Source organism: Gallus gallus, chromosome Z (assembly GCF_016699485.2).
Source record: "Gallus gallus isolate bGalGal1 chromosome Z, bGalGal1.mat.broiler.GRCg7b, whole genome shotgun sequence".
Classification (NCBI taxonomy): Eukaryota; Metazoa; Chordata; class Aves; order Galliformes; family Phasianidae; genus Gallus; species Gallus gallus.
In genome coordinates, this window is record NC_052572.1 from 47399095 (window position 1) to 47418115 (window position 19021).

Genomic DNA, 19021 nt, shown 5'->3' on the forward strand with positions numbered 1-19021 from the left:
TAGTTGATGAATCAACTTTTGAATGGGGAGCAAAGAATCCCTGTTGGTGTGGTACTGCTGTTCTGTGTATCATTTTTGTAGCAATTCTCTTCCACTAATAGCAACCCCACAACAGATGAATCTTCTGACAGGCCAGACAAAACAGACAGCTGCTTAATACCTTCTGTGACTACAGCAGCTATTCCAAAGGCCAACCGATACCTCTCGGGATCCTTAAATATCCCCTTCTGAGGTAATCAATACCAAGTATACATGGAGCCCTTGCATCAATCACAATAGGGTGTTTTTGCCAGTCTTTACCAGTGAGGCTTATTTCAGCCTCCAACATAGTCAACTCATGGGAACACCCAGTCACCCCATTAATATAAATTGATTCTTTGTGACTCGAGGGCATTAGAGTGCACTGCATGCCAGTGTCTACCAACCAGTGCCTCATATTTCTGTGGTTCCGATGTGCCAGGCCATCATATCCACACAGTCCAATACACTCACCTTAACCTTTCCCTGCTCCCACATTCTCAGGCAGTAAAGCTTGAAGATTTAGGAAAATCCCTTTTGTAAATTCTCCAACACTATGGTCTTAAGCCTAAATACCAATTCATTAAAACAGCATCTGATTCAAGAAAAAAAAAATCCTCACAACTCAAGGCTTTTATTTCTGTGATTTTTTTATCTCCTTAAGAAAATAATCTTAATTTTCGTCAGAACTTGATACCACAAAATTAGACGGAGAAACTTGACATCATAAAATGTTTTTTCCCCCACTTCCCCACCGATTTCCATCATTTGTAGTACAGCCAGAGACCTCTGCTTAGCGAATACAGCTTGACAACGTGTGAAGAAAACATTTGCAAGGTTTATGTGAATGCACTCTGATATCAGAAGAATGCAATTTTTTGTACTCCTTTGTTTTAAACCATTATTTAGAACTGGTTAATGACTGAGATGCTCTTTGTTTTAATTTTGCATTAATGTTACTGATTTATTAAGCACAATAAATATTATGGACTCTCATACAGAAAATATACTCCCAATTTTTTTATTTTAATCATTTCTTCTTTGGGAATGACATGATCTTCATTGGAGACAGTCAGTGGGGGTTAGGAAAAGGTTCTTCACCAGAGAGTGACAGGCGTGGAATAGGCTCCCCAGGGCAGAGGGTACTGCCCAAGCTGTCAGAGTTCAGGGAGCGTTTGCATGTTACTTGTGTTCTAAAACACCCCGTTCTAGACAGGCATATAAAAGACAGCATCAGAACTTCCAGTATAAAATCTTAAAATTCAGTAACTTTGGCAAAAAAGTTGTACTATTTTTCTGAGGAAATTTTTATGTAGTCAAAACTCTTAAATATTTTATAGCAAAGCACTTTTCATATATGTTAGTACACATAGGCTCTGATTGAAAAGAGACCGCAAATGAATCCAGGTTTCTTCAAGTTGCTTTGACAGTACAGATATTTCTTCCAGTAGGCTTGGCTCTGATGAAATAATCTTAAGATGTAACTGAAAAATAAAAATAAGCAGCAATTAGTAAGATTAACACAGACCAAATTCAGAATATCAGCTTCTTCAGTTACATTACTTAAAGCCAAGTACTGGAATTGAATGAAGACAGTTCTTCAATTAAGTCATTCAATTTTATCTCATCTCTCTCTCTTTTTTTTTTTTTGGCTAGTCTTTCAGAAGTCCTTTTCCTCCCACGTATTTAGTAGATAGGATAAAGCAGCAAAACATCTTATTAGATGTACTGTTGCTGCTGAATCTATCCTAATCACACACTTCTCTAGCAGGTAGCTTTTTCCTCTTTCCAAAAACTGCATCATAAAGTTATGTTCAGTTTAGAAACATGAAAGAGATGCTCTGAGACCAATCATGACTATTATTTTAATTATCTGTATTGATTGTATTAATGTATCTGATTGTATGAATAAAGCAAGAGTCATGTCAGCACGCTCCTAAAGATACGGGGGATGTTCTTTCCATATATAAAGTGTTCTCTTTATAGACAGTAACCACAGTAAAGCAAAAAGAAAAGCAGTATTTCAATCATGTATACAGTCACTGTATTATTATCACTTAATGGATGGAATAGTAATTTTCTCAGCTACAGCATAAACCTAGGAGTTTTGATAAGCTCTGAGCTTTCTTCTCTAGAATCTGTAACAAAATATATTGTTGTGCATTTATCACAGGGGGAATTTGTTATTCTGAAGTATTTCACTCTATGGATTTAGTTATATCAGCCTGTACCATTTGCTTTTGTTGACATAACCCTATGCATTCCATTTAACACCAGCAGAAGAAAGAGACAAAGAACATGCACCTATTTGTCTGCCATACAAAAAAATCCTGAAATAATTAAGAAATGTGCAGTTAAACAGATACTATGGCACACCTGAATGTTTTAACAACCTTCCCATTACATGGTAATTAATTGCTTTCCCACAGCTTCATACAGCAGGTAAGAGGGTACAGCAGTATCAGAAAGGTTTTGATTCTCTACAGAACCATTTGAGTAAACACTACTGCATTTTATCATGGTAACTTTCTAACTTCCACACATCTGGGAATAATTTTTCAGTTCTGTGGAGCTCAACAGTTAACAGAAGAAAGGCAGACCACTGACACTCAAAGTCAAGTCAGACTTCCAATTTCAAGGGGTAAGTGCAATAAAATGCTCATTTCACGTTCCCAAACGTTGTGCACTGAATTACTCAAAACACAGAAAGTCTTAGCTTAAAAATTATCAACCATTAAGAAATTAGCTGTGTTACAAAAAAATGAAATACGTGGAACAAATAACAGAGTAAAAACCTGTAAAAAAAACATATTTGGTAAGTCTTTTTAAAACCATCGCCAAAAGAAACTATTTAAAGATAAACAGCTCCAGCAGAGAGTTCACACAGCTTTTGTGTCCTTTCACTGGACCATTTTATGCAGGACTAAGATCAGCTTTTAAAATAACATTGTTACCTTTAAGAATAGCGCAAGGTACGCTTGAGCAATTTCGAAGTTGTACTTCTTGTTCAGCATCATCCCAATCATTCTCAAAAAGCTCAGCATCACCTCCAGAGAACCGCCACCCTCAGGGGCCAAACTCCTCAGTTCTATCTCAATATTAGATGGTCCCAAGTCTTTCAGCAAATTAAGCGGAGCTGTATCTGTGTTAAAGCATAGAGCAAAACATTATCGTTAACATCTTACAGAAAAGAATCTCAGGAATCCATCCAATGCAATTCAAACCATTTGATACACAGTCATCAAGCAACAGCTCAAATTTCTAATGTCTCCTTGCTATTCCTATTTTCCACAAAAGGTCATTCTGCCTTTAACTCATCACGTGTCTCAGAAAAATACATCTCTCATAAGGAAACTGCATTTTTTTCTAAGTCCACCTTGACAAATACAGGTAATACGTTTCCATAAATTTCCTTTAACTTCTGCATCTTCAGATAAACTATGTCTCTGATCAACTAGTTAAGACTGCCATTTTTTATTTCTTTTCAGCAAAAAGAAGGTATAAACTTGTATTCCAAGCCATTACAGAAAATATATCCTAGAAGAGACAAACCAATCTCTAGCAATCTTTAGTGTTTATTGCTACTGACACTAAGCAAAGTCAAACACAACCTGGTGCATTTAAGGGAATCATTGCTTGTTAAGTAAATTCTTCTGCTTTACTGGGGCAGAGGGGGAAATCTTCTTTGTAGCAGAAAAGTGCACAATTTACAAGTAACTCTTTTCTCCTCCTCATATATGCTCTTTCTCATAATTTCTGCAATCAAACCTGTTCTCTGAGAATTGTCTTAGAAATGCTTTTATTTCTGCATACATGGATGCAAACACTGCTTGTGGTAGCAAAATTTTTTGATGCTGTCAGCTGATATTTCAGTTTCTGAAGTTACTAAGGAAAGCAGTTTTTTACACTGTCATATCATTGTAACTACTGATATCAGCCATTAGCTAGTAATTCTTCGGTGGTTTATATTTATTTCGACGCATGAATATTTAATCCCTGTGAAGACCATTAGCTAAAGTGCAGGTGTGACATTAACAGTGCTAAAGGGATGTATTAACTCATCTTTGTGCATGTGAGAGCACAGAATATACTATGAAATTAGTATACATACAGTATGGAAAAGGTGCCCAATCCAATCAACATTCTACAGTCCTGCTCCGCAGTGCAAAACCCTGCCTCCATTCCAACGGTAAATTAGGACATCTTCTAACGTACCACTGCTTATTTGCATGACCTACTTGTCTTTAGAAGAGGCACTTGTCAAATACTAAGCACAGAACCATGTTACACACTAGCAGAGTACTGGGAGTGGATCAAGAGGCTCCCTGCAGCACACTGTCGTTTCAGCAGAGATGATACAGCCTGAGGGCAGCCCAGGGGATCGCTATTGCAATGCACCATGGAGTATGCTTGCTCCCTGGTGCAGACAGCCAGAAAAGGCTTAATTTGGTTTTTATATTTTAAACTCGTGTTTTACTCTTCTTAAGGCAGTTCTAAAACAGCTTAATAGAATACCCTCACACGACATACTAGAAACAGAATAAACCCACAACTTGCTTGTGACAGACAGCCAAAATAAAGCATGCACACAAAATGTTTTAAGCTCCTCAGAACTGCCTCATAGACAAGCTTTCCATAGCTGTCCATCTACATTTCCAGGTCAGTTACACTGCCAAACATCTTCAAAAATCCCAATTTCAGTGATTCTGTAGCAGCACTGTATCAACAAGGAGAACAGCAGCTACATTCATCCTCACCAGCATCTTAAGTGAACAAATTTCAAGATTAACAGAATGTTAATTAAAAAAATTTAAAAAATCCAAAAGATTTTGTCAGTTACGTCCATTTTTTCTTCCTAAAGGTTTAAATTATAAAGCAACTACAATTAAAAGTAAGTTTGCTATAAGTTCAGAGAGGTAGCCTTTGCAAACAGCATTTGCTAAGCAAAGCAGAGTTTTCATGTTTCAAATGAACCACCAGATTATTCCTTATCAGATCATTCCCTTCCCAATAATAAAGAGCATATTTTCTGGATGATAGCATCACAACCTCCAACAATGTCTAACAGTCTTAAGAAAATTACCTGCTTTCTCTAAGTAGTTTTTTAGCCAGTTTGGCTCCATGCTGCCAGCCAGCTTGATCTTTGGTCAAGATTGGATATGTGTTCCTCAGCTTTATACCTACCAGACCATTCTTTTTGCGTTTGCTACCATACTATGTGCATTCTTCCTTCAAACATTGCAATTCTGGCATTTGAAATGAAACACACCAAACACAAACACTAGCTTCTATACTTCAGTGAAATTTCTTAACTTACATTCATTAGTGCTCAGGGCTTCTTCGAGATGAACGTAGAAATCAGATTTCTGTGCCAGTACTCCAATATTTACTACCTTTGACTAAACCATGAAAGAGTTAAGTAAATATACACAAAAATGTAAGCATATTTACATCTCAGTTACACTCTTTTCCTGACATGATGAAGACTTTAATTTTTTGAAGACATTAATGTAAATACATTAAAATTGGTGAAGTCTATGGCAAAATTTCAGTTAGGATTAAAAAGCTTTAAGATTTTATTGTAAAAATACACTAGATAAGCATTATTATAGAGTCTTTTTTTTTTTTTTTTTTTTTACCTGTGTATCATTGTCTTGCTCTGGAGCAGCATACCGGGGTATAAGGCCAGGAACTGTTGGGATGAAGAAAGGGGCTGACGTGGGAACTTTTGGTGGTTCTCTTGGTTTATTTTTTTTCTGTTAACAAGATATTTGAATAAGATCATGATCACAGTAAGAACAAGTGGGAATTTTCATTGTCAAGAAATTTATTTTTAGAATATCACAAAAACTATTAGAACTGAAAAGTAAATATACAGAAAAACATTTTACTGTTGAATATGAACTGAATATGAATATAAATTACTTAGAACAAGCTCTCCCTCAAGTCCCAGAAACTGTGATAAGAAGTCTTTTGCAATCTTCTACAGTAAAATCCAGAATACCTGAAAAGTGAGATCAAGTCCTTTGAACAGATAAATGCAGCTCATAGGTCAAAGGCAAACCATCCAGCTATCTGCTAGTATTTTTTAGTTATTCCCTCTTTTTCTGTTTATAGGAATGGCTGTCAGTGTTTGGAGGCACTTAGAACAGAGTTATGGACACTCACAAGATGCACAAAAAAAGAAATACCTCACTTCAGATAGTTATTCTGCACACTGCACAAATCATTATGGCAAAAGTTACCAAACAGTTTTTCTCCGAGACTGCTTACAGAAGAAACAGCCTTTATTTTACCTGCTTCTTCAGAAACACCGTCCAGATACTACAGTAGATAAACAATGGTGTACCTCATAATATTACCTTGATAACATCAAGACTGAGGAGATTTTTCCATCTTGATTCAGGTAGTAAGGATAGAGTCACCAGCTGTTCTCCCAGTTGCTCTGGTGAGTCATATTCTATCATCTCATCACATTTGTCTTCACCTTCTGCAACATCCACATCTTTCAAGAACAAATACATTTTATGAACACATATAACTTTTTAATTATTATAAACAAAACCATGATTATTTATTTTGCAATTAAAAAAAGTGTATTGCAGATACCTATCTGTTAGCATAATAAATATCTGACAAACTCCAGTAACAAACTTTTATCAACTCAGTGAAATAATAAATTATGAATAATTGTGCCTAAAATGTAGAATTGAACAGACAAGACTGCAAATGCCACTAAGATATGTTTGCAAAGCAAACACCTTCACTTTCTGGTTTCTGTTTGCATAATACTACACAGCTGAACCCAAGAATGTCCCAGAAAAAAAATCACAACACCAAAACATTCTTAGTTTTGAGCATCTCAACAGAAGCCTGACATTGGCTGAAGATAGGAATTGGATTCAAGCATTCTGCCAGAATCAGTTAATAGGATTAAAACATGAACACCCATGGGAGGAAATCCTGTCTCCTTAATTTAGGTATCTGGGAAGAAAATATGCCTGATTAAGTGATCAACAGAGCAAGTTACTTGTTCTTTTAAGCAGTCAGTAGGTAGGTGTGTCTCTCCTCCAGCTGGAGATCAAAATGTATGCACTTTGCCTTACAAGAACTCCTACAATTTATCATACAAGACCTCCATCTAGAGGCCTTCAGATGCATAATTGTTGGTATTAAATGTATCTATAATGCAATTTAGCCTGTTCTTCCAGTGGGAATTGAGTACAGGAAGATGGAAAGTGAGCTAAAGCCAGTCTTCTTGCCCATGTGAGAGCACACAGCACTGAAAGTACCATGGCACAAAAGCTGGAGGGGAAAAAACAAACAGTGATCCTGTCCCCAGTGCTGAACAGAAATGTTTATTTCAATTTATTTCTAATAGAGGTCACAACGGAAGGTACTTAAGGCAATCGGGGCTTACAGAAAGCAACCAAATAACACAAGCATTCTTATTACCCACAAAATCTACTTGAATCAGTGAAGGTAATCAGAATGTAACTCTGTACATCCAAATGCAGAAACATGAACAGACGTTTCAGTGAACATTAGAGCACAGGAGTATGCCAAAGTCTGCTAGAAATGGCAGAATAAATAGAAGTTCAGAAACAGAATAATAAGACACCAAATTTTCACCAAGGAAATAAAATGTCTTCTATTTGAAGTTCAGTATCATATAGAAAATAATCTTTTGCCTGAAGGTTACCTTGCAGAGGGCAGGTGCCAGGGAGTGTTATCACAGAAGGTTCATAGTCTGCTGGAAGGGGCCGCAAAGAGACGAGTGAATATAAAGAGCGGTTTGACCTAAAAAATTAAAATAGACATCTTAAAACCAATTTTCATGTGAATGGGAACAACTATTTCAGACAGAATTCCACTGCAGCCTAATATTACTGTGCTCTAACTACACAGCAGGTTCTACCGAAGATAAACAGATAAACATGAAATGAAATCCAATGATATATATTGTCAAAAAGGCTTAAATAGAGAAGTTATGCTAACGTATTATTGCCAAAGACTTCACATAGCAATATGAATTAATTTTACCTCAATCAATGCTAATTTCTGCATTTATATCCAATGGCAAAATTACCTAAAAATCTTGCTTGCATTTATTAGATACAAAGTATTATGCAAATAGAAATGATTCATCCTACTTCCGAATAATTACAGAGTGGCATTCCTAACAAATTTTCTTGAAGTCTGGAACCTGCATATGAGCAATTAAAGTACATGACTTTTTGCCAATATAAGCCTAAGGTAGATAAGAAAACTTTTATAATTACTCCTAACAATCCTCTTTTACTTAATCACAGAAAGGTCTAACAATGGAACACCCCTCAGGTAACCCCACATGGAGTACTGCATCCAGGCCTGGGGCCCACAGCAAAAGAAGGAGGCAAAGCTGTAGGAAAGGGTCCAGAGGAGGGCCACAAAGATTACGAGAAAGCTGGTGCAACTCTCCTATGAAAAAGACCTCTTCACCCTGGAGGAGAGATGGCTCTGAGGAGACCTCCAGTACTTAAAAGGAGCTTACGGACAGGACGGAGACTGACTTCTCACATGGTCTGATAGCAATGGGACAAGGGGGAATGGCTTTAAACTACAAGAAGTGAGATTTAGATTAGATGTCAGGACAAAATTTTTTAATCAGAGGGCAGAGAGGAATTGGCACAGGGTGCCCAAAGAAGCTGTGGCCAATCCCTGAAGGTGTTCAAAACCAGGCTGGATAAGGTCCTGGGCAGCCTCATCTAGTGGGTGACAACCCTGTCCATGGCAGGGAGTTGAAACTGGACTGTCTTTATGGTTCTTTCCAACCCAAGCTATTCTGTGAGCCTTTAATCCACCTATCTGGCAACAGGAAAACAAAAACTAACCATCGAAAAAAATACTAAATAATGTGCTACTTCCATTCTACCCTAGCCAGTCACTTGCTTTCAACTTGTACCAAATTGAACTAAGATGTATTTTTCACTTGTACTGATCTAACATTAATAAACAAATAATCATAACTTAATAAATAGTTTAATTAATAACTCCTTATAAATTCCTTTGAGGAATCTCAGACAATTTTGGAATGGCATAACAGGAACTGTTTACAGAGAGAAACAGAAAAAAACAGATTATTCCATTATCAGAGTAAGTATCTTAATGACAATAGATTTAAAGATTTACAGCTCATAGCAGCAGTGAATACCTCAGTCTTTTAGAAGAAAACATGACAAAGCTCTTGAGGTGATACTTTGCAAGCCAAACACACATTTGCCACGAAGGTGACTGAAAGCACTCAGCCCCACCTGAAGTTGTTTACAGAAATAAATATTACATACCACAAATAAATTCCAAGATCATCCACATGTGCTGAAGCTAGAAAATCTCCTGTAGGAGACATAGTAAGACTCACTGCTGCAGAGTCTAGCAGAAAGCAATCTATGAGGCTAAAAGAGAGAAAAGGGAAATCTTCAGCAAAATGAACTTTTTGTTCTATACGTACCTAAATTACAGCACAAACAGGATTGAATGCAAGCAGGACACTGTAAGCATATATGCAAACTAGCGTAATAGAAGTATTCAAATACATCATATAAACTCAGTGAATGAGTGGCGTTGGGCAACAAACCACTCACTAAAACTTTCTGTTACCAGCTACAGCTGGAACATTTAGTCTGCCTCCTGAGACACTTTGAGGAATGTCTGACGAACTGTCTGTCTACATTCAACTCCTTAGGCCTAATGCACTTTCAGTGGCAATAGATTTCATACTTCCGTGCAGCACCACATTGCTCTAAATTAATCTTTTAGTTCTCTGCCATCAATGGTTCTCTACAGATACTTCACATGCACTTGGTTAGCATGAGGGCCTAATGTCCTTAAAGTAAAAAATAAACAACTTTCTGCAGTATCTGCAACACTTTTCTCTTGACTCTACCACAATCTCAGTATGTTATACAATTCCCTGATCATTCCTTTCGTATTGCAGTAAAATGGGGAAAAAAAAAACCTTCACATAAGGAAGTTGAAATACTCAGAAGTGTGTGACTACTGCAATGAGTAACTTTTGAATTCTACCCACTGCTGCAACTACTGGATGACACACGCCCTAGCAGACTTCCATGCAAATTCATGTTCAATGCAAGGTTTGTCACTTTCCAAGATGTAATTTTCAGTTACTTCAAACTACAAGTTCTCAAATGTGTTCACTGACAGACCCTCATACCCATGAAATAGGAGGTGAATGGATCAGGTGAATGGCTGCATGGATGTTGCCACGCTCAGGGCTTTGGGTTCTATGATCTCAGTTGCACCTTTGAGAGATTGGGCATGCTGATGTCAGATAGGATGCAACTGACCAGGTGGGAAAAGAGTGTTCTGGGCAGCAGACTGGAAGGACTCATCAGCAGAACTAGACTCTATGGGTGAAGGGGATGCACTTCTGACTGACAGAAGAGCCAGGGAACAGTCACTTTAGGAAACAGCAGGGAAAAAACTTAAAACTGTTCCAAAGGAATTACAGAGGGCTCCTCCAAGAAGGTAACACAGTGAATACCCCAGCTAAAGTGCCACTACACCAATGCACATGCATGGAAAACAAGCACAAGGAGTTGGAAACTGTAGTGCAATTAGACAACTATGACCTAACTGCTGTCACAGAGATGTGGTGAGATCAATCTCAAAACTGAAATACTGCAATTGAAGGCTGCAAGCTTTCAGAAGAGATAGGCAGGTGAGCTGGCCCTGATGTTTGACTGACGGCAAAGAACTGCCTCTGAGAAACAGCCACAAACAGGTTGAAAGCTTGTTGGTAAAAATAAAGGACACCTGGTTGTCAAGGTCTACTACAGGCCACCAGATCCAAGGGAGCCTGTTGACAAGGCCTTCTGGCCTCAGATACAAGATGCATCATGCCTGCAGGCTCTTATCCTGATGGGGTATTTCAACCACCTGGATATCTGCTAAGAAAGCAACTGGAAGTCTGCAAACAATCCAGGAGACTCCTGGAGTCCACTGAAGACAACCTCCTGGTCCAGGCGGTAGACAGACCAACCACAGGATTGTTACTGAAACTGGTGCTCACCAATGCAGGTAAGCTCATTAAGACTGGAGGTAGGCTGGGCTGTAGCAGTTCAAGATTTGATTGAGTTCAAGATTTTTATTAAGAGCTGTTGCTCCTTTTCAATAAATTCCTCAGCCTACAGTTAAAGGAAAATGTTTTCTTATAATTCTAAACAACCAACCAACCAACAACAACAAAGAAAACCAACCAAGCAACCAAACAAAAAAACCAACAGGGAATGTCATGTCCTATCTAGATCTCTGTTTGATCAGAATTTCTTGAAGTTCTGAATTAAAACTTCCATGTTCCTAAAATGAATTTAATTAGAAACAGACTTGTGTTCAAGAAACAAACTGGATTAATACTTCAGCATAACAAAAGTAATTCACCTTAAGCAGTCTCCTGTATTTTGATTATGTAACTGCTTTGGGACAAAGAAGTTCAAACTTTTTCACACTTACATGAAAACTCTTAATTTCATAATCACATCTTCAGGACACTGTTATTCTGTATTCCCGGAAAAAGGCACAAAACCTGATCCTTGAGAGTGATTTCAGTTACTCAAACATTTGTTGGGAAAATAACATAGTGGTTTACATTTTTTCCATCAGGTTCCTGGAATGCAGATAGACTGCCTCCTCTTACAGATGCTAGGCATGATGACTATGAACAGCATATTACTGTATTTACTGCTCACACATCAAGACAACTCAACTAAACTTTGAATATCATGTAGTACAGATTGGTGACAGACAATCAAGCCAGAAGGTTTTCTGCCACTCAGGAGACAGAAAGGAGTTCATATCATGTATTGCTATAGCTTTTTCAACTGACTCACCATCCAGAGGGAAGGTCCCAAGTCTTAATCGTACAGTCCATTGATGAAGTTATTAGCCAACGACCATCAGGACTGAAAGTCTAAAATAAAATACTCAATTTAATGCTATAGCTCTGTTTTAGATGACTTCCAGAGATCATGATGAAATGATCTGGCCATAAAACAAAACTGACAACACCTTATTAAAGAGGGAAAAGGACAAAAATAGAAACTATTTCACAACAGGTTTAAATATACTGACACGTTCCATATTGCTTTAAGTGAAAGTATTTTGGACCTCACTTTTATGTGAATGATGAAGCATAAAATTGAAGAAATCAAATACTCACTTCCTAGCACGAAGAATTAAATCAGACACTAATAACAAAGTATCTTAATGAACACTGCAAAACACAACTATATAAATCATAAAACAAGGAAATATCAGTGTGTTGCATCATCTCAGATCTGTTTACACCATCTATTTACCTGGTTCATCTTTTGTACATGTATACTTCAAGACTAGCTGAATTCTACATCTTGGCTTTCACTATTGTTGATGCTTTATTTTGTTAAATCCCAAATTAGCTTCTTGTAAAGTTATTATAAAATGCCAAGGTTCCTTAAAATCACGCAACCATTTGAACAGGGCACATTTTAACATGAAAATGAACATTGTCAAAACTGCTATACTACAGTTTTACCATTCGCTGCTGAATATAATACTCGGTGACTGAATACTTGCAAAGAATATCCTCTGAGTTTAGAATGAATAAGGTATACGTATGTGTAACTCACTGCAGAAAATGAGTTAAAAAATTACCATGTCATTAATACGTCCATGGTGTCCTGAGAACTTCCGGACAATCTTCCAGGTTTCTATGTCCAAAACACTAATGCTAAAGTCATCAAAGGCAATTCCCAGAATGCCACTGCCAAGAATAAATAACATATATGTCAATGAATACTCAGAGATAAATGAAAACAACTTACTAACCTCACTTCAGGATATTTTTATCCTGAATTAATCTAAAGAAAAACAGGATAACATACTTCTTCAGTCTAGCAATATGATTTGTACAACCAGCAGCCTGTTGTGTTTCAAGCATCAGAAATGAAATCTTCATTAGAATATTTGTTTGTAACCTAGAATTTCATACCTAGAGCAACAATATGCTTATGAAACAGCTTTATTTTCTTACCTATCTCTGTGAAGCAGAATTCCACTTGGAGAAGAAGAAAGATCAGTGGAGTGCACTAGATCCTTAGCTTTGAATTTCCAAAATTTAATTAATCCATCACTTCCAGCTGTGATTGTCAACTGGTTTAATCCATCCACTGCTACCCCTCTAATAGACCCCTCATGTGCTGGAAATCAAGAGAAAAGAGTTTTATCTCAGAATTAAAGCACAATTTAGAAGTCAGCATAATGCCAACCACTGTTCTGCATGACTCTGCCTAACCTAGCTACACTAAATGAGCTGTACACATGTGACAAAAAAGTCTAAAGTGACCTGACAAGACCAGCTGAATTTCATTTTTTTTTTAAAAAAATCAGTACAGAAACAAAATATGCAAAATTAACTCATTTTCAAGTTAACATTCAGGTAGAACATAAAATAATTCAAATCACAAAACAAAAGGTACATATAGTTGAACCTGAAGATTAACTTTAATTTCTGCTTTCAGTTAAGGAGCTTTTTTTAATTTTAAGTTTGAAGATCTTTTTTCTGTCATTTATGGAGACCACTACTCTTACTCTACACTGAATTTACTGCTTCAGATCTTGCATAAAGTATGGGCTTTTTTGTTTTGTTTTGTTTTTGTTTTTTGTTGTTGTTGTTGTTTTTTTCTCCACAAGGAACTTTATACTGCAGTGTAAAGATAATGCATAACTCCTTACAAATTTTCTCTCTTAATCTGTCTAGGGTTTACTTTTTTATGCCACTATTGTAAGAGACCACTTCAGGTTTCTTAAACTAGACAGCTTTCAAAAAACCCAGCAAGCTTTGGGATTCTCTTTGGGATTCCCTCCTTGTTTCTACAAACAAAAACATCAGACTATGAAGACCCTAATATACATCTCAAATTTACAAAGCAGCAGGAAACACACGTGACATAGAATATCTATATAAGCAATGTTAAAAGGAGGTGTTTGAATACCATCACCCACAAAGCCCTAAGTTTGCAGCTGGATATTTAGATACCAGCACATGCAAAGAACTGGAATTCATCAGGATTTATATTTCCTGTGTGAAGTATATTTTTCATTTTTAAGCAGAGAAGATTTCATGTTTTGTGAAATGTATGTGGCTAACAAGAAGCCAAATATTGGAGATGTGAGTATTTCAAAGATATCTATGATGCCAGCATCTTATTTTAGTGCTAAACATTTTGGTAACTGTGTAGACTAAAAATCAAACAGACACATATATCAAAACCAGCAGGGATCATGCTCTGAATAGGTGGACTCAAATTACTTCCGATTACAGTACAAAATAGAACAGCGTAGGTTACTTACAGAAATAGAACAGATTCCCAAATTCAACTCAGAAGGTGTGCTAGACTACTTAAACAGAACTCAAAGTTGTTACTGCTCTGTTAAGAGTCAGTTTTAAGAAATAAGAACATACCTTTTTCTCTGCCATAGCGCCCTCTGTGAATGCCAGACTGCATGTTATACACATCTACTTGTCCTGTTGACATCCCAATTACAGCAAAGTTCCCACATGTGGTAATATCAACAGCCTTTCAAAGGGAATAAAAATGACTATGAAAACAATTCTTAAACTGCCTAATTAGTAAAATTGTTTGGAATGTTAACAAAGTGTATTAGGAATGTTAGTATATTTTTATTAGACTTCAAAGAAAACTGCATGGAATAAACCTCTTGAAAAAGTAGACAGAAGAGATCTTAAAATAAGCAAATTGGCAACGAGCAATAAACGAGATGGTGCATGCTTATAAAAGATAATGAAATAATGACTTAGTGATATCTGTTTTTGCAGAAGTCACAAGTAATAACATTCAAGCTGCAGTCTAAATGAGTAACCTATATGAACAGTGCAATTCAGTAACTACCATAAAGACAAAGCATACTTGCTGCCACTGCTTCAACATCAGCCTTGACAATGGTACCCCAAAACAGCATAAATTCACAGAGTTTAAGTTGTAGGACACAGAAAAACAGCAGTCTAATCTCTATCAAAAGATCTAATTACTAAGAGAAAGTAGGTATTTACAGCTGAACTCGCCCACCACTTAACTGCTAAGCATAAGGTCATAAAAACAAAACATATTATAAGATAAATAAGTAGTGTGGATGCAAAGCAAATGAATTGTATGTGCTACAGTAACTACCTGCGTTGCAAACTCATAAATCCTCAGCAAACATTCACATGTATTTTATTGACTGCTTGACTTTCACTGTGGTCAGCTCAAGTTCCAAAGCATTTTAAAGAGAATTTCCTGTTTGCAACTTGAAAATACATTTTTCCATATTGTCAGGAAAAAAAAAAAAAAACCCGACACATTTTCAGCAATTTCCCTTCAGTTTGATGATATACAGCACAAGTACACCATTGCTGGTGTATAGTTGAATCTAAGTCAGTTTGAGAAATTAAATGTCAATCACTGATCTGTCTGAATTGAAAGATAAAATACGCAATTATTCTGTATGTGTAAGGAAAAAAAATGTGTATACAGCATTTTTCTTAATATTACAAAACAGTCTGACATGCTATGGCAGCCATCAGAAACAACTCTGAAAAGTAACTAAAACACTCCTACATAAGAGCTTTCTCATTATAAACACTGTTTCTCTACTAACAACTCAAAGTAGTACTGTAATGCTGACGGTATCCTAAATTAACTAATAAACTTACTGTTGCATATATATCAATAGGTTTGTTTTTGCTAAATTCTTCTGGCCTCAGTTTATGAGCTCCCATAGAAGTTTTCTGATAGTTCCAGGTTGTACAGGTGATATACCCTTGATGACAGGCAATAATACCATCCCAGTCATTCTGATGAGCCACCTCTGCAACACAATACATACTCATTTTAGAAACAATCGCTCTAAAGTCAAATAACCTTTTTCTGATAACGTAAGACACAGTATTTTAAAATACCCTTAGAAAAAACAGTATACATTCAGTTTTCTTGCTGGACAACCAAGGGGCTATTCAGGGAAAAAACAAACAAACAAAAAAAACAACACAGCAAAGTAGTTCACATACCATTGTAACTGAAAGGCTTGCAAGACCACAAACTCTTTTTTTCATAGGCCACATTTCAAGTCTTTGTATATTTGAGTCTATGCGGTTTGAAAAGCGTATTTAAATTTAAATAGTTTAATTCAGCTGTTCAAGCTGTACTCATTTCCATGAGTATCCTAATATCTTCTTAAGCTTCTGAAGCAGCGAGAGCCACTAGTTTAACCACCTAGAGCAGATTTTAAGAGCTACATCTGTGTTACATTGCAGAAGACTTTTCTGCATTTGCAGGAAAACCTTTCCTCTAAAGCTTTGTAGAACTTTAAATCTAAATATGATCAGTCATGCAGGTTTCTAAATAATGAGCAGGTCTGCACCTTCTTCTGGAATTAATTAAATTAATGAAAACATGAAAAAACATTCAGATCTTGAAATTGGTAATTATAAACCTTTAAAAAATAAAGCAACCAGAAACAAACTGGTACACATCAGCACAGAAAACATAGCAAGAAAGGAGCAACCCTAACTATAAAGTACTTAAATCAATGATTGATGTCTGCAGATGTACCTAGCGTAGCTCTTCCTTAAATTAATCAAGCAGAAGACCTAACATTCATTAAAAAAAATAGCAGGCATTTTATATATGTAACTTTCCAACAAGTATCATAGAACTCTGCAAAATATAAATACTATATTTAGTAAAAGGGCTACACAATATCATAAGTCCAAATCTTTCAACATAGGAAATACTGAACCATAGTTGGAAGACAAAACAGCTGTCTTTAAGACAGAAATACAAAGAGGACATGCTTCATTTAAAGAAAAACCTCTTTGATAAGGCACAGATAACTGTGATTTTGCTTCTAAATGATAGACGCACTGAAGTTCAAATGAACTGAGTAACTGAAATTTGCCTTTGAACAGTGACTCAAATGAAGAAACTGGGGGATCATAAATCAGCTGCTGCAACTAGGCTTTACTTAGATGACAAAGATCTTCACCTCCCTCAGTGCTTGTTCACCAGTCGAGAGTAACACAGATGCCATAAGATTTTGGCTCTCATGTTGGAAAATTTCAAGACAATAAATGGTTAAACTGGAGACATTTAAAATATATTGCTATTTTAAAATGTAAGAGGAGTTCACCAGGTAACATGCAATTTTGAATTGTATTCTGTCTCATGAAGAACCACAGTCTCAATGATTTCATCTTGATACAGCACAAGCTTTCAATACATTTTGTGTCTTGAGGATTAAAAGATTAAAGACGTGATGAGCTGACGTATATCTCAGACTACTTACCTGAAGCAAAGGCTGTAATTGGTGGAAGTGCCATTGTATCATGCTGAAGACCTTTCTTTTTCGATTTCTTTTTGTTAATTGAACCTTAAAAAAGTAAGTAAGTGTCTCAGTTTCATGGCTAGATCTTAGAATACTGCTTTTGAAGTAGTTTATTTACTACGTGTAAAGTCTCTACTAAGCTTTGAAAATTTTGGCTTTCCACAAGCACTGGTGTTCACTAAGGTCTGAAGACTCTAATGGATTGTCTGTCCAGTTTCACATAATACTGAGCTAATCACTCCCCTAATATATTCACAGATGCAGTACTCAAATAAGTTGTTCCAGAATCCTAATTTGTTTACAGAATCCTGTACTGACATTGCGAGGCAGAGATCCACCATCACAACTAAATGTGTGGCATTAACAGGACAATATCAAGCAATACAAACATTCACCCATTTGAATGGTGACACTCACGAATTCCAAATTCATGCCCAGAGGATATAAATAACAATTAACCATGCCTATTTAAATACACATAATTCCATATACAGATATTTAAAAGAATTATCTTAGTGGGAGTCTCACTCCATGAGAAAAGTGAAGATGTCCCTTAAGCACCACAGCGTGCAAAGACGTATTTTGTTTTATTTTAAACAAAGCTCTATACTGAATCAAATAAAATGAAGACAATAAATCCAAACTAACTGTATTAATTTAGCCTACCAAACAAAAAACAAATGAGGGAAAAGGAGTTAAAATTATGCATGATAAATATTACCTACTGATTTATATATTTTAATACAAAAATCATACCAACATTTCCCACAGTGAAATAATACACACTGTTATGCTACATAAATTACTTTTCATCAGCCAAACACTTCTGAGAATATACTTTATCAGGAGGGACTGAGTTTGCAGAGAGTTTGAAACGAATGGTTTTCATACAACAGTTAAAGTGAAAACACATCTGTTCACAAAAATACTTCTCAAGTTTTTTTTAACAATATTTGTACTTTCACTGAAATACTTACCACGCCCTAAACTTTTATTGAATCTTTCATGCACTGTTGAAAAAGACTGCAATGTTCCATCTTGACCTGACAAAATAATAGCAAAAAACACTGAAGTGGAAAGATCAACTTTTTGTTTACTTGTAAGCTATCTAAAAGAGAAAAGCATAAGATAAGTTCTCAGAAACCCCAAGTAATTTAATAAACACTCTTATCCAAGAAAATATAAGTACTCCATAAGTACTGTAACAAATTTCCTATGGTCTATATCCTAATACTTTGTATCATGCAGGCAGAAGTGTTTTTAAAATCTTCTCTGTGTTCAACCCCTTCATTACCCCTACTTTGTCCCTCACAAAACCTAGCTCTTGCTTGTTTTCTATTATTACGACCTTACAAATACCGTTCTGCTCTTCAAATACTTCCATAGTACCTCCAAAGCTTTCCCATGACCTTATGCTACTCTCACCAAGAACAATATTCCTTTCTTTATCCCTTTCTTCTCTACCCAAGATATTCCACATTTGGATAAGAACTACACTTAAGTGAGCCAGTAAATTAACCAACACAAAAATGGTAAAGGCACAGCTCTCTATCTCCCATCAAACAAGCACAGTAATGCTGCT

At 36.2% G+C, this 19021-nt stretch overlaps 1 protein-coding gene across 1 annotated transcript in view; it reads right to left on the reverse strand.

Moving 5' to 3' along the window:
* Positions 1 to 636: 636 nt before the first annotated feature.
* WDR36 (WD repeat domain 36) overlaps positions 637 to 19021 on the reverse strand; it is a 29948-nt gene continuing 11563 nt past the window's right edge. Inside the window, exons 10-23 of the mRNA NM_001044634.2 lie at positions 18417 to 18482; positions 17401 to 17484; positions 15770 to 15924; positions 14519 to 14633; positions 13088 to 13253; positions 12709 to 12817; positions 11907 to 11986; positions 9345 to 9452; positions 7721 to 7818; positions 6381 to 6523; positions 5658 to 5774; positions 5336 to 5417; positions 2973 to 3160; positions 637 to 1502 (exon numbers count right to left, since the gene is read on the reverse strand). Of these exons, the coding sequence (NP_001038099.1) occupies positions 1353 to 1502; positions 2973 to 3160; positions 5336 to 5417; positions 5658 to 5774; positions 6381 to 6523; positions 7721 to 7818; positions 9345 to 9452; positions 11907 to 11986; positions 12709 to 12817; positions 13088 to 13253; positions 14519 to 14633; positions 15770 to 15924; positions 17401 to 17484; positions 18417 to 18482 (1661 nt within the window). The 3' untranslated portion in view covers positions 637 to 1352. The remainder of the gene's footprint in view (positions 1503 to 2972; positions 3161 to 5335; positions 5418 to 5657; positions 5775 to 6380; positions 6524 to 7720; positions 7819 to 9344; positions 9453 to 11906; positions 11987 to 12708; positions 12818 to 13087; positions 13254 to 14518; positions 14634 to 15769; positions 15925 to 17400; positions 17485 to 18416; positions 18483 to 19021) is intronic.